At 34.9% G+C, this 16,299-nt stretch overlaps 2 protein-coding genes and 1 long non-coding RNA gene across 4 annotated transcripts; all 3 read left to right on the forward strand.

The window, feature by feature from the left end:
• The first annotated feature begins 1,719 nt into the window (after positions 1-1,719).
• LOC104645653 (ABC transporter G family member 31-like) lies at positions 1,720-4,704 on the forward strand. The gene is made up of 6 exons (XM_069293172.1): positions 1,720-1,826; positions 3,048-3,251; positions 3,352-3,427; positions 3,681-3,764; positions 4,183-4,316; positions 4,422-4,704. Exons 4-6 carry the CDS (start codon positions 3,690-3,692, stop codon positions 4,633-4,635), a joined length of 423 nt encoding a protein of 140 aa, XP_069149273.1. The 5' UTR covers positions 1,720-1,826; positions 3,048-3,251; positions 3,352-3,427; positions 3,681-3,689; the 3' UTR covers positions 4,636-4,704.
• Positions 4,705-6,599: 1,895 nt separating this feature from the next.
• On the forward strand, positions 6,600-10,635 carry LOC138341658 (uncharacterized). The gene is made up of 3 exons (XR_011214427.1): positions 6,600-7,429; positions 7,600-7,687; positions 10,284-10,635. It is a non-coding gene; the product is annotated as an uncharacterized lncRNA (long non-coding RNA).
• Positions 10,636-10,758: 123 nt separating this feature from the next.
• Positions 10,759-16,299, forward strand: LOC109119445 (uncharacterized). Of its 2 annotated transcripts, none has more exons than XM_069293173.1 (2): positions 10,759-16,117; positions 16,221-16,299. In XM_069293173.1, the coding sequence occupies exon 1, from the start codon at positions 13,902-13,904 to the stop codon at positions 15,147-15,149; it is 1,248 nt and encodes a 415-aa protein (XP_069149274.1). In that variant the 5' UTR covers positions 10,759-13,901; the 3' UTR covers positions 15,150-16,117; positions 16,221-16,299. Both variants share the same exon structure in this region, with proteins under 2 accessions (XP_069149274.1, XP_069149275.1).

Genomic DNA, 16,299 nt, shown 5'->3' on the forward strand with positions numbered 1-16,299 from the left:
GACCAATCTAGATTTATCATTTCGAATGAGCATGTGATTGACAACAAATGCCCACATAGTTAATGTAAATATCATCTACCAACGATAATATAACATGGGGCCTTTATTTTTATAATACTAAATTCGTGATACAATGAACAAGTGTATATAGCACCAACCATGATCTTAGTGAGGCTCACCAAAAGTGGAAGAACTATAAAGACAACAAATTGTTGCTCCCAATTGCACGTACAAGTGTATGTGCAAGTATATCGTGACTCAAAAAATCGGATTATCGAACTCAAAGGATGAGCTATTTTACTAAATAATACTAGTCTAACTACTTATTTAATAGTGTTAAAAGAATTTAACTTTTATTTTAACATCAAAAATGCAAAAATTAAACAATGAAAATTGCTTACAACCATGTATGGGGTTTTATGTATCACATCTCATGTATGAGTTAACTACGACTATCAAATTATTAATTTACATGATTGATTTTATGATCATGGTCTCTCGACCTCTAATCGCCTACTCTAATTAAATATATAACTACATCATTGAGCGGAGATAGACAATCCTAATTGGTGAGTATTTATACTTCATCATCTTTTGCAACCAAGCTAGATGTTCTTTCGTGCGACACTTCTAAACACAAATCAACTCAACTTAACGGAAGATCAAACTTTGTATCCTTTGGTTATCTACCTTCACGTCTCCCGTGTTTAAGAGTAGATTATATATTTATCTTTATGGTGATCAAGCATGGAATACTAAAACAAAAATACAAAAGCAATTGAAGTGATGACCAACGTTAATTCAAAACAATTGATGTTCAACAATTAGTCATTGCCACAACCCTCTAACAAAGGTCTTTAGCTACTAATGTCGAAGAAAAGAAGAGGAAAAGAACCTTAATAAGTACACACAATTTTTCGTGTGAAAATGTGCTGTCGAACCGCCTCACACTCTTGTTGCTTCATCATTGCCACGTCGCATCAGAAACAATTCTTCTTTCCTAATTTGAATATATATCATATTAATATTGTATTAGCTTCTTTTTATTAAGTTGTCTGCTTGATTTCTTTCTTCAACCTTCCATCTTTAATTCGTTTTAGCTTAACTTTTTTAACTTTACAACAATTTAATCCTACAAATAAAATACAATATTAAGCACAATTCGTGAAATTCATACTAAAAAAGAACAAATCTATATATATATATAAATGTGAATCCAAAACTGCTGATGTGGCAGCCCCCAATGGCCACCATTTGAAAATCCTTTGTTTTCCTTTTTAATTAAATAAATAAAAATCTGTGTTTTTATTATTTTATATTTTTCATTAATAAAAATCTGTGTTGTTATCCAAAATAAAAGTAACCCCTCATTTAAAACATCACACTTAATAGCCATAATTAATTGATCAGCCCACAACCACTCAAATTCAGCCCATTTGAAACTGTTCAAATCCAGCCCACTAACATATTCTTAATTATCCAATTTAATACTACCAGAAGGCAAACGGCCACAAGCATTCCGACACAAAGGTAATAACATTTGCCTCTTATACGAGCTCCAAGCAGCTTCTCTTGAGGCTTTGGTGCTACAATTTTATTGTTTCCATTTTATTATCAGATATTGAGGGTCAACTTTAGTTATATAGAGATAAGATTGTACCAAGTCTCTTGGAAATTTATACCTCCTTTCAAGACTTACGCTATTTGCACAAATATTGCAGATTTGGGTTCCATCAAACCCTCGAGGTGCTGAGAGGCTACCAGCGGATATCGTTGCATCTGAGTCTGATCTTTATGCTCGAAGATTGTGGGGCCTACCCCATGAGGTCTGTGTTTTTCAGCCTTGATGCCTATTTAAAGTAGTCAATAGTGTGAGGTTTAGAAAGGAAAAGTCCATGTTTTAACACATTGCTAGAAAGGCCTTTTCTATAAATGATATGCTCAGTTCACGGTACTAACATGTCTTGAAGTTGATTTCAGGGGGAGGTTTTGAATGCAAGAAAATGATCCATGCGTTAACACATTAGCAAAAGGGCTTCTTTTCATAAATAATGACATGCTCAGTTCACATACTAACATGTCTTGAAGTTGATTTCAGGGATATTGGTTGAGTCATGAATAGTCTATAAGTGAAAGAAATTGCATGGAGTTCATATAAAACTAATAATTGCTTGTGATACACCCTTTTAACTTTATTGCCTTACCAACTATTTTTAAAGTAGTTTGCTTAAAGATCTTTGGATGGATAGGAAACTAAGAAAGCCTGATTGGAAGTAACGTAGTTGCTGAAGTGGGATATATACATGCTTGCCTCCTCCTGATTTTGTTGGGCTTTGAAGAAACATTATTATTCTCATTAAATAGATACTAAAGTTCATAAGTTTCATCATGTATCATCATTTCAAATGAAAACAAAATGATATGATTCACATGACTTAAGAGACATAATATTGATGACAGCAACAACACTAACATGAACAAAAATAATAACCAACCATTATTGTGTTTACATGCACTAAAACTTCTGCTAACAGTTCAATACTAATTTAGCTTGCAGTGGACTATGAATCCGACAAATTTGATCTCACTTCTGTTTTTTCCAAACATTAGCTGATACAGAATCTAGACACTTTAAATTAATAGAAGCTAAAAATTTTGCGTCAAATCCTATACTGGTCTGCACACTCATTTAACCCTTCTCTATGTAAGCATTTTAGCACCCCTGCATGAGTGTTGTGAAAGTCGAGGTGACCCTTCATCGCCTATTAGCTTTGAGGCAAGGCGATTTTCAAAAGACGACGCCATGGCAACAATGGCGAGAAAGGTGTTGCTTTCATATAATCTTTAAAAGAAGGCAACTAATTTAGGATTTTAAAAGTTAAAGGTATTTTAGGTTGTTTTGTTCAAATTTGTATAGTTGCACTCTTAGACTGCAACTGCGATTCCAGCCTCCAGTGGGAGTTTGATGTCTCTTTCTTTGTTGGACTGAATTTATGATTTTCCAGCCTAATATAATTGGTCATTCTGTCTCTTCTCTATTTTTTCAGCTACCACTTGTGCAACAGTCCTCACCCGAGCAATATTTGCTGAAGGGTGCAAGTTAGTGGCAGCTGGTATGAATGCAATGGACCTTAGACGGGGTATTACCATGGCTGTAGATTCTGTTGTGACAAACCTGAGGTAATACCCCATCTATGTAGGCCTGCAGAGAAATATCCAGACTTGTTCTCAAAGGGTTCATTATTTGGGAGGTACTTTGCTCTCTTGCTTTTCAGGATTATAACATCTTCTTCGGTTTGTTGAAGACTGAAGTGTTTGTTGGCTCCAACTTTTGATGTTTTTTTTTTGCAGATTTCCCTATTTCTTGCCTTGCCTTTGCATATCAGTGTTCGCCTTGGCTGTGGCTGTTGGTTCATTTTGGATTCCGGTAAATCTAGCTATATGATTAAATTAATTCCTTATGCGTCTTGTCAAGATACATACGATTTCTGTGAGTGTTATTTATTAAATGATGAATCAAAAACAAAACAGATGGCACTCAACTTTCTACATATTGCACAAACTATGTACCTTTTTATTTCCATCAGACGCTGTCAGAATATCTTTTATCAATGCATTTCTATAATAGATAAGTTACATGAACGCCAGGGCTTCCGCTCAAGTGATGTTACAATATGTAGCTTCTTCTTATGAAACGTGGAGGACAAGTGATATATGGGGGGAAGCTTGGGGAGAAGTCACAAACTATGGTTGACTACTTTCAGGTACGGGCTTGTGCCTCCACCATTCACTTAGTATAATTCAACTGTGCTCGATTTTCAAGAGATACAAAGTGTGTGTTACAACTTTTAAATTAAGAGGGAGATTCTTCTAGCTCTTTTCTTGGTGCAGAGGTGTTGGGATGCCTCACTAATGTTTCTCCACATTCCACTGCTTCACCGTCGATTTTAATCTTGAAGTAGTTACTACTAATTTAATTGCACAAGATATTTCCATTGTGATCTCTGTATATAGATTGTTCATCTGTTGATGCAGTTGAAATCTGATTGTACCTATAAGGAAATAGATAGCATTTTCCTTATTGAAGAGTTCAATTATATGGGGCATAGTTCCTATATTTTGGTTACTCACTTTTCAAAAGCTATTGTTCATGCTACACGTGTTTGTGAATACATTTTGTAGAGTATTCCTGGGATACCCCCAATTCCTAGTGGTTACAATCCAGCAACCTGGATGCTTGAGATAAGTACGCCTGCTGCTGAAGAAAGGATGGGAGAAGATTTTGCAGTAATATACAGAAATTCGGAGCAGTTCAGGTGATCTTAATAAATGTCTTCATCACCTGAAGTATACTATTTATTGCTCTCTTCGTTTTTCCTTTATTAATAATTTATAGAACTTGTATCTCTTTTTAAAATTAGGGGAGTGGAGGCCTTAATTAAGCAACTGAGCGTCCCGCCTGAGAACTCAGAACCTCTAAAGTTCACCAGCATATACAGTCAAGGTGCATTTTCTCAGTTTAGGATCTGTCTCTGGAAGCAAAATCTTGTGTATTGGAGAAGTCCGACTTATAATGCTGTTAGGTTGTTCTTTACAACGTTGAGTGCTCTGATTCTCGGTTCTATATTTTGTTGATTGTTGAAAGTTTTTTTGTTTCAGTCCAGCTGAAAAGATGTTTCTCAATAAAAGGGGCGGACATTTAAGTATCTCCAAGAGCATTCAGTCTTTGTTCTTTCGTTTTTATTTGTTGGTAAAAGGGGGTCTGGGGGTTGAGAACTTTTTGAAAATTTGAATTAGGAGTGTGGAACCCTCTGGCATGCAAGTTATGTATCCTTGAAGAATTAACCATCATGCATTAGGTTGACAGTAATATAAAGGTTTTGTATGTTCTGTCTTGCTGGTCCTTCATATCTGATATTAACTATTTATGTTTTCAAATTGAACATATCAAGGTACTGTATTAACTAATAAAGGAGGTCAAAGTTGCAATTTCGGTCAGTTAGCCTTGTTGATGGTGATGGTATATACAAACAACTGCATATTAAAACAACTCTATTTACATAGTGTGGTTAAGGTGTTGCTCTGAATCCAAATGAGAGAGAACTTCAGGATCTGAGAGAATGAATTCTTGATGAACATGCACTTTAGCCTTGTTGATGGTGATGGTATATACAAACAACTGCATATTAAAACAACTCTATTTACATAGTGTGGTTAAGGTGTTGCTCTGAATCCAAATGAGAGAGAACTTCAGGATCTGAGAGAATGAATTCTTGATGAACATGCACCAATCGGACCAACAATGAACTATTTAAACGAATGGATAATTCTTAAACCTACTTCAGAAACTTCCTCTGCTAAATAAAAACACCAATCTTCCATTTTGTCCAACAGTGACTGCTGTGTCCATGTGGACATCATCTAATTGTGGGGAAAAATAGTGCTTTTTGAAAATATGGCTGGCACTAACACTAGAAGTCTAGAACATGATGATATCTATTTTATAAGTTAAACACACTTGTAATGGCTTCTGTCAGGATATTCATTTCCAGTTGTCTGTGATTGGACTTATTGTACTATTGAAATGTGAATAAATCTCCCCCACAAGGATGCTAACTCACAGAACCTTCAAGAATTCAGAGTCTAGAGAAGATCGGGTTCACTAGGATCAGCCTTTTGGCCTTTAGCTGAATCATTGGACTCCACAACCTGAGACTATTACACCAAATGAGCACTTCCTAAATTCAAATGATCTTTTTTGAGGAAGATAGTATCTCCATAACTTTTAGGAATAAACATACTTCTCGCCGTTGACCGGATATGATCAAATGTCACAATGTAAGAGCCTCTAAAGGATTTTTTAAAATATATAATAGGCATATTAATTCAAGACAGTGAGAGTGAGATCCGTGACTGACAAGATGAGGGAAACAAGATTGAGATGATTTGGACATATAAAGAGGAGGTGCACGGAGCTCCAATAAGAAGGTGTGAGAGGTTGGCTATAGAAGGTCTAAGAGAGGTAGAGGTAGATCGAAGAAGAACTAGAGGAGGATATTAGATAGGATATGACACATTTTCATCTTACTTAGGACATGGTCATAGGAAGGTATGAAGGTCGAGGATTAAGGTAGAAGGTAGTAGGTAGCCGAGTGTTTTCGTACTTTTTGCGGGAGAGGCAGGAACTAGTAGCCCCAACTCATCTTCTCCTTATTTAGTAGCGTAAGTTAGTATTCACGTAGTATCTTACTGTGCAATATTTACTACTCCCTATTGCTTCTTTTGCTTTGTTCATCTTGTTATTTCTTTTCAATCCTTCTTTGCTTACACTTCTTTTGAGCTAAGGGGCTATCAGAAACAACTTCTCTAGCTCACAAAGGGGCAAGGTCTTCATACATCTTTCCGTTCCCAGAACCCACTTGTGAGATTATGCTTGGAGTGTTGTTGTGTGTGTTGTGTATATATATATATATATATATATATATATATATATATATATATATATATATATATATATATATATATATGTGTGTGTGTGTGTGTGTGTGTGTGTGTGTGTGTGTGTGTGTGTGACTTATAAAACTAATTTTTTGAAATGTATCGTTACATTTATATGGCTATAAGAATTTTGAAATTTGTGGTCTTAAACACGCCTAACATTTTTGAGGCTGTTAAAGTTGTCATTAAGGGGTAGAATGGGAAGCTTAAGTTAAATTGTTACCAAATATATTAAATTGTCAATCCTTTGAAATGGACTAAAAAAGAAACGCTTTCACATAGAAGAGGACACCGTGAACTTTCCCTTCTTCGAGTACATTCCATGTCAGTTTTATTGTTGATAATTTTTTTTTCTTTTTGTAACTGTTAACTGTGTATATATGTCATAGAAATAGATCATCAGTACATGGAAAGTACTGAAATCATATGTACAATAGAACTTCCAAAATCAATGATCCTATGTCTGTAATGAGTCTAATACATCAGTAATAGAGACATGATCATTAGAAAATATTTGACTACACTAAAAACAACATCAAGTAACTTCTATGGACAAAATGGCTGGATTGCCAGATTGAAAGAGCAGAACTATGCAAAATAATATAGTGGGAGAAAACCAGCAAGTAAACTAGCAATTAGAACCATTCTAAGGTTTCAATTTCCAAACTTGGATTAAATATTAGAGCCTTGATTGTATCAATTTTATGATCAATTCTCCAATTATTAACTGGGGCAGTACACCTGAAATGATTCCACTAGGGACTCCACTCAAAATTTGTTCGTTGTTATGGGTGCACTTTATTCTTCATGCTTGTTCCTGGGGGTCAATAATGCTTCTTCCGTACAACCAATAGTTGCCATTGAGAGAACAGTTTTCTACAGGGAGAAGGCTGCTGGAATGTACTCTCCTCTACCATATGCAGCAGCTCAGGTTAGCGCATTCACATCAAGTACATCTTAATTGCTTCGAGTTGCAACAGATATAATAATCATATGTTGGTATTTCTTGGACTACTCAATTAGATGGTATATGAACTTCTTTTAGAAGAGATGATGAGATTGTTTACTAATACCAACTTCTTTTTCTTTTTTGGCAAACAGGGGTTAGTCGAAGTTCCGTACATCTTCATATAAACATTACTATTTGGAATCATTTCATATTTGATGATCAACTTTGAACGGACAGCTGGTATGAACCTAAGGAATTAATTTTCATGATCAACTCCATATTTTCTTTGCTTTTGCCTATCCTTAGTTCTTCAAGTAATGGGTTCATCTGCTATTATGGTTGTTTTTTCTAGAACCCGTTCTGCTGAATGTTACCCTGAAGGATTACATTTGCTTTACTATGGAAGTGTATTTGTGTTACATGTCAAAGACCAATGTCGCATATATCATTTTCTGATGTTTTGCAGGCACTTACTATACATTCATATTCTCTTTTTATGTAAAGCAGTAGTTGATTCACATGCCTAAATATTTAGAGTTCCAAAAGCAGTGGGTAAAATGTCATCTCCCCTTTCGTTTTGCAGTTTGCAGCTTTTCTCTGTTTATAGCAGGCCTATAACCATATGACTGAACCAATTTCTGTTAAACAAGAAAGCAGAGCGACTTTTAATAACTATGGTAGGCCATTGAACATTAAAATCAAACACAAATATCAAAACTGATCTCAAATTCCAATACAAGATTATAGTTTAAGCCAAGAACAAGATAAACCATTCTCAATCTTGGAACTTTCCTTAAAAGTCTACAAGGTTAACTTAAAGTACAAGGAAGGAACAATCTAAGTATGAATACCATGGCACAAAGCTTAATCTCATGAATCCGAAAACAACTTTGAACCTTTATACAATAAAAACAAACACGGACTAAATCCTATCAAGATTGCAGCTTTCCTCAAATTTCAACAAAGTTAATAATATCAATCTGTTTAATCCAGCACATGACATTCCATATCAAATTCGTAGGTATGCATTAATGAAACATTATAGCTAATATCAGTTACCATCCAAATGATTTAGTAGATCTATGCTATTAAATGACCAGCCAAGTCCCAAATCATTCTCCCAATCTTATCCAGTTACATTTTCTCCACAAAATCAATACAAATCTTTCCTATTAAATGCGTAGGCAATTCTCATATCTTCCCTCTATTCATATTCAAATTCATCACACTCAAAATTTGCAGCCATTCAAACATTCATTCATCAAATTAAAATTCTACAACCATTCGATCATCCATTTATTTTTATTTTCAAATTAAACAGGGTGCACATTCAAGGAAGGGGCGATATTTATTTAATTTTTTAATATTTGAGAAAACGTTACGCTACAGCATAGTCACACATTGCAATCCCATTCAATTTCTTAAAGATCATCTCGGTGAGTGTTTTGATTTACAGTGGTTTGTATACTCATTCCTACTCTACTTGAATAACATTATTTAGAACACATTAGATTTTCTACAGAATATTTTAAAGATTAAAATGTAATAAGTACTTAAACAGCCTTCTTTTCACAAATAATAATTTTTCAGGTTTCTTTTGAAGAACTAAAATTTTATTTTTCCCTCACCATGAAAAGTTAAAGGATATCGTTCATTTAGATAGAATGTTCCTATCATTTATAGAGAAGCTCCAAACCCAAAAAGGCAGCACACGATAGTCCACTTGGAAGTTGTCCACTATAGTGCATATTGAATGTAGGAAATCTACAAGGAACCTAAAGCATGCTTCAGAATTTAGTACTTTAATATATCTCTAAGGTGCATTATGCTGATTGAGCTGTAAACTTTCTACAAAGAAATTTCCTGTAACAGAATAGGCTAATAAGTCAATGTAAGAGAAGCATTATATATGTGAATCACCTCGACACTTGCAATGCCCTCGACAACTTGAATTTTGAGACCTGTAATGCCTTCAATATCCTATATACATATGGACAGACGATAAAGGTCAAACTACAACTACTTGTTTTCTTTTTTGATAAGGCCAACCTGCAATTATTCTTCAATTCCAATTATTAGCTAAAATAGGTTTGTCACAACAAAGCCATAAATCTGGATACACATATAATGTATGAGAATTAAAACAAGAAGAGAATTCGAGTAAAAATGTCTTATAAAATTTTATGTAACTCGACCTGCTTTTGGTAATTTCTTACACAGGTCTATCAAATATTAATATAGTAGTTGGTTAATAGAATTAACATGCTACAAAGCCTTGTATAAGTGATCTCTCCCTTCAGTATTCCACTAACAGCATACAGATAGAATTCACACACACACAAAAAGAAACAATCAAAGAGCAAGCAATAAACTAAGCAGATCTTCAAGTAAGTATTGTAAGCATATGTACCCTCTTATAGTTTACCTGACTAAGAAGCTTGGGTTTGTCAATGGTGGAAAAGATAAACTCATGGACTAGAATACATGAAACTTCATGCCTGCACTACAACTAATGGTGGTCAACTACTGAATATATTGCAGGATACTTGCAATCTGCTTTCTATGGCTTAAATATTCCATCCCACAAATACAGACAACTTCATGATCATGATAAATGAGTTAAAAAAATTACCAGTTGAATGAAAATAAATAGCAGAATGGTATACTCATTCCTACTCTACTTGAATAATATTATTTAGAACACATATTGCTTTTCAGATAAGCTACGATTCCAGCAAGTACTCTCACATACATATCACTCGGGTATATTGTATTTCGATATAGCCAAAAATATCTACCGCTAACATTTTATATTCTATCAAAACAAATATAACAGGTTCAATGGAATTGCTATCTGCTATCATTAAAGAATACAATGGATCATTGAATATTTCGATGGAAGTTAACCTCCTACAACAGCTACTACCAGAATTAGTTTCCCTCGAACAGATGCTAAAGCAAAAAGAAAGTACAAATGCATCAACAGGCGAGTGTAGTCGAGTGAATAAGGAACTGGGCTCTCTCAAAAACAGCAGATGGAAGTATTCCAGATTGAAGCGAAAAGTTGCTTTGATTGAAAAACAATACAAGAATCATCCAAAAAGACTAATAGTACAGCTAATACGTTTTGTTAACAGATTCACAAAGTTGGCGAAGTTGACAAACTTTTCAAGCAGACATGTTCCTATTCATCAAAATGGTATGGTAATATGCATCCTCATTTATCTATTATCTAAATGTCAAAATTTGATTGATTGTTCATATAAGAAACTGAATGACTAAATCATTAGCTAACTATATGATTATGTTTATATTTAATTGTTCAAATTGACAGGCCATTACACAACAACTTGGAATTTTGGCCCCCCAAAGTACACATGCCAATATTGTGGAGCTCTTTTATGGTATGAAGAACGAACAACAAAAACAAAACAAACAACAAGACCGATATTCTCATTTTGTTGTATGGGAGGAGGTCGTGTACAACTTCCTTTATTGAGGGAACCACCACCTTAGCTGAAGTATCTTTTGGGTAAAGAATCAGGGCAACTAGGTATTAATTTTCGAAAAAATATTAGAGCTTATAACTCAATGTTTGCATTTACATCCATGGGTGGCCGAGTTGATGGATCTATCAATCACTCAAAGGGGCCATACGTTTTCAGGATGTGTGGTCAGAATTATCATCGTATAGGATCTTTATTGCCTGAAATTGGTAAAAGACCCCAGTTTGCTCAGCTATATATATGTGATACTGAAAATGAGATAAACAACAGAATGAATTGTCTGCTAGAAGGAGACATTGATCCTGAAATTGTTCAGGGCTTATCAGTAATGTTGGAGGAGCATAATATATTGGTTAAAACATTTTGAATGGCTAGAGATAGATATAAAGAGCATCCTGAACGTAAATTTCGCCTACGTCTCCTATCTAATAGGACAACGGATGGTCGACAATATAATTTACCCACAACTTCTGAAGTAGCTAGATTAATAGTGGGTGATCTTACGGAAGAAAACTTCTAGCGAGATATTATTGTAGAGCATAGGAAAAATGGACTTCAAAGAATTTCTGATCTACACCCAAGTTTTATGTCTATGACATATCCACTAATACACCCTTATGGGGAAGATGGATATAGAGTTGGAATAAATTTGGGAGATGTCATCAACAAGACTTACAAGCGACAAAAATTAACAATGAGAGACTTCTATTGCTTTAGAATACAACAAAGACTTAACAAGGGTAAGACTCTCTTGCTTGCCGGTAGACTATTACAACAATACATTGTTGACGGTTACATGGCAATCGAGGAAGAAAGATTTCGTTATATTCGGAATAATCAACCAAAACTCAGAGCTGATCTTTACTCTGGCTTAATGGATGCCATTCTTCGTGGTGATTCAGATTGTTCTTTGGTAGGAAAACAGTTATCTTACCTTCATCTCACACCGGAGGATCTCGCTATCGGGCACAAAATTATCAAGATGCAATGGCAATTTGCAGGTGGGCTGGATATCTAGATTTGTTCCTCACTTTCACATGCAATCCAAAGTGGCCCGAAATAAATGAAATGCTTTGCTTAATAGAACAATCTGGTGATGATAATAGGGTGGACATTGTATGCAGAGTGTTCCAAATCAAGTTATTTCAATTAATGCAAGATCTGAAAAAGCAACAACCTTTTTGAAAAATAATTGCATGTAAGTTCAAACTTCAACATACTAACAGAATACACCAGTTATTAATTCAAGCGTTTACATTTTGCTAAAAAAAACAAATGATTACTTTACCGTCAACCTAACAAACACATTATACCTTTAACTCTGCAGGTTTATATACAATTGAGTTTCAGAAAAGAGGACTACCTCATGCACATATACTACTCTTCCTGCATCCTACATTAAAAAGTCCATCTATAGATCATATTGACACAATGATAACAGCTGAAATACCCAATATGGAAGTAGACCCGGATGGTTACAAAGCTGTAAAGAACTACATGATGCATGGACCTTGTGGAGACCTCAATCCAGGATGCCCATGTATGAAGCAAGGAAAATGCACCAAGCATTTTCCAAAGAAGTTCAATAATCAAACAACTTTTGATGCAGATGGGTTCCCAATTTATAGGAGAAGAAACACAGGTACTGAAGTCAATAAAAATAATGTCTTTTTAGATAACAGGTATGTCGTCCCTTATAACAGGAATTTGATTGTCAAATTTGATGCACATATAAATGTCGAGTTGTGCGATTACTCGAGATCAGTGAAGTACCTATTTAAATATGTGAATAAGGGATCTGATAGAGCCACACTTGGTATAGAATGCTCAGATACTCCCACAGAACGTGATGAGATCAAAAGATATCTAGATTGTAGATACATATCAGCTACAGAAGCTTGCTGGAGGATCTTTTCGTTTGACATACATCATAGACAGCCAGCAGTTGAGCGTTTGCCATTCCATTTACAAGGAGAAAACACCATAGTATTCCAAGAAGAAAGGTGTCCTGAAAGCATACTAAACAGACCCGATATAGTAAAAACAAAATTCACGGAATGGTTTGAGGCAAACAAAGAATATAAGGATGCGCGAGAGCTAACATATTCAAATTTTCCTACACGTTGGGTCTGGGATGCAACATGCAAAAGATGGACTAGAAGAAAAAAGGGGAAGTCAGTTGGTAGAATTTACTTCGCACATCCTGCAAGTGGGGAACGATTTTACATGAGAATGCTACTTAATTTTGTCAAAGGAAGCACTTCTTTTGAAAGCATCAGAACAATTAATGGAGTCCGGTATGATACTTATAAGGAGTCATGCTACGCATTGGGATTATTGGAGGATGATAAAGAGTGGAATGACTGCTTGGCTGAAGCTGCATGTTGGGCATCAGGAAATGAGTTGAGAAATCTGTTTGTGACGATACTAATTCACTGTCAAGTGTCTGATTCGTCCAAACTTTGGAGGAGATACTATGAAATTTTATCAGAAGATATAACATCATTACAACGAAAGAGATTTCAATTGGAAGATTTAAAGTTAAATGAAAAATAACTTGAATCATATACGTTGTTTGAGATAGAAACCATACTTCTGAAGATAGGAAAAAGTTTGAAAGACATACATGGAATGCCACTTCCAGATTCCACTTTGATGAATGACACAGGGAATCGCCTTATCAATGAGGAACTAGAATATGACAAAGGTTTCTTAAAGAAAGTACATGATAAATCATTCGCTCTTTTAAATGATTGTCAAAACATATCTTATGAAGCAGTAATAAAATCAGTTGTTCATGAAGAAGGACGCTTATTTTTATAAATGGGCATGGTGGTACCGGGAAGACATTTTTATGGAATACAATAATTTCCAGGCTGAGATCAGAATCAAAAATAGTTCTTCCAGTTGCTACTTCTGGAATAGCCGCTTTGTTATTACCAAATGGCATGACAACACATTCACGATTCCATATTCCTTTGGACATTAGTGCAGAATCAACTTGTGAAATAAGACAAGGAAGCCAGTTAGCCGAACTACTTTTGAAAACATCTTTAATCATTTGGGATGAACCGCCAATGGCAAATAAATTTTGTTTTGAAGCCTTAGATAGGACCTTGCGAGATATCCTTCGATTAAAATATGAAAACACCGCAGACAAACCATTTGGAGGCCTTACAATGGTATTTGGTGATTTTCGTCAAATACTACCGATGATTCCAAAAGGAACACGAGCTGATATTTTAGATGCATCACTCAACTCTTCATATTTGTGGCCATTCTTTAAAATTTATGAGCTGAAACAAAATATGCGACTTTGTTGTGGAAGAGTATCTGATTCTGAAGCCGCTGAAGTTACTACTTTCGACAAATGGTTGTTACAAATTGGGGATGGATCCTTTTATAGTGATGTTGACAATGACCTTATTAAAGTGCCTACTGATATATGTATAATGCCATCCAATGATCCAATCAGATCAATCGTCGACGCAGTTTACCCGTCCCTCTTGCAGAAGTACAATGACCCAACATATTTGCAAGAAAGAGCAATACTTACTCCTAAAAATGAAATGGTCCATGAATTGAATGATACAATTATGAAAATGATTCAAGGTGAAGGAAGAACATATTTTAGCTCTGACAATGTGTGTAAAGCAAGCGTGAACACTAATGATGAAGATCTATTGTACCCAACGGAATTTTTAAATAGCTTAAGATTTCCTGGAATTCCTAATCATGAAGTACATTTAAAAGTAGGAACTCCAGTTATGCTTCTGAGGAATCTAAATCAAAGTGAAGGACTATGCAACGGAACAAGATTGATTGTCACACATCTTGGTAACTGGTCTATTAGTGCAAATATCATCTCCGGAAAAAACATTGGCTCGAAAGTAACAATACCAAGAATTATTATGTCTCCTAATGATTCAAAGTGTCCATTCAAGTTAAACAGATGTCAACTTCCTGTAACACCATGTTTCGCTATGACAATTAATAAAAGTCAAGGACAGTCTCTCAACCATGTTGGATTATATCTTCCTAAACAAGTATTCACTCATGGCCAATTATATGTAGCACTATCCCAAGTAACAAAAAGACAAGGATTAACTATTCTAAATGTTGACGAAGACATGGAAGATCCTATGTTCATTAAAAATATCGTTTACACAGAAGTATTTCAAAATATATGCCCTTAAAACTAAAATAGAAATGAGGTATTTCCTTATTTCATCCCATTTTTAATTTATTATGCAAATTCATAACTGTTCAACTAACAGTGTTCTGTTTTGGAACAAATAGGTATACTTGAAGATTAATGTTGTAACTAAGCATGATTTTATCAGCGATTCTTAAAAATTTGGTCCGTCTCAGAAGTTAGAGTACTCACCTTCGCAAAAACAAGTGTTTTATTTGATTTATTTATTTTAGTTGCTAAGGTAAAAAAATATCATCGTTCAACATTAACCATTTTAACATTCCTCAGGACCTTAATGGTCAATGACTTTCACAAAATGAATCAACTCAGTAATGGCTTCTGATGTCTGCGTAAGTTCCTCCATACTTTACCCAAATATCCCTTTTGTGTATAACTTCTAATTGTGCTAACAATCGCTTATTAGTGCCTTTCGAAGTTGGCTTATGGTACCACAAACAGAAAAATTTTAACTAACCCTGTGAAGAAATGACAATTTGTGAACTTTGCAGTTAAGGCAAGGAATTTCATTTGGATCTTCAAAAAGTAAGCTTCCTCTATGTCAATTTCTGGTGCTTTTATTTGCGCTTGCTCAGGTCTCTCGTCTTGATGGCACTTCAATAATAGGAGCTGAATTGATCAATTTCTGATTCTCCACTGGTTGTTGATTACCCAAAGGTAATGGCAGAGGCACATGAGTGAAATTTTCCCTTGGATTGTTGTTAGTGGCTTCCTGTTCTGTTGCCCTAACAATGCTTTTCTCTTTCGGCGCCTTTGCTACTTTATCTTATATAGTTTGAGGAAGATTGAAAAATAACGTGTTGGTACTTGGTACCTAATTATTAAGTTAAAGCTTGATGTTAGATGAATGAAAGCTTTATGTCCAGCTCTCTTAATTATAAAAAGGTTGTTTGCCTGAAACATGGAAGTCATTATCTTCAGTTAACAATCATCACAAGAAGGACCTTAATGGTAAGGGATTTTGGATTTCATCTGTTTGTTAAATTTTCCCTCTGACACCATGCATTTTTATCTTCTATAGAACTTCTAACTTGAGTCCAATATATCCTTTCAGTTAAATTTAGCATCACGTCTTTCAAGGTGTCTGAGCTTTACATAGAGGTTCCTGAAACTGCAACAGTTGGCTCTTTAAA

The sequence above is a fragment of the Solanum lycopersicum genome, chromosome 2 (genome assembly GCF_036512215.1).
Source record: "Solanum lycopersicum chromosome 2, SLM_r2.1".
In the NCBI taxonomy this organism is placed as follows: Eukaryota; Viridiplantae; Streptophyta; class Magnoliopsida; order Solanales; family Solanaceae; genus Solanum; species Solanum lycopersicum.

What these genes read in the sequence shown, in the direction of transcription:
- LOC104645653 (XM_069293172.1), top strand. Translation starts at nt 3,690, where the DNA reads ATGAAACGTGGAGGACAAGTGATATATGGGGGGAAGCTTGGGGAGAAG. An exon ending in CTATGGTTGACTACTTTCAG is followed by an intron (nt 3,765 to 4,182) that starts GTACGGGCTTGT and finishes TACATTTTGTAG; the next exon opens with AGTATTCCTGGGATACCCCC. An exon ending in AGAAATTCGGAGCAGTTCAG is followed by an intron (nt 4,317 to 4,421) that starts GTGATCTTAATA and finishes TTTTAAAATTAG; the next exon opens with GGGAGTGGAGGCCTTAATTA.
- LOC109119445 (XM_069293173.1), top strand. Translation starts at nt 13,902, where the DNA reads ATGACAACACATTCACGATTCCATATTCCTTTGGACATTAGTGCAGAA.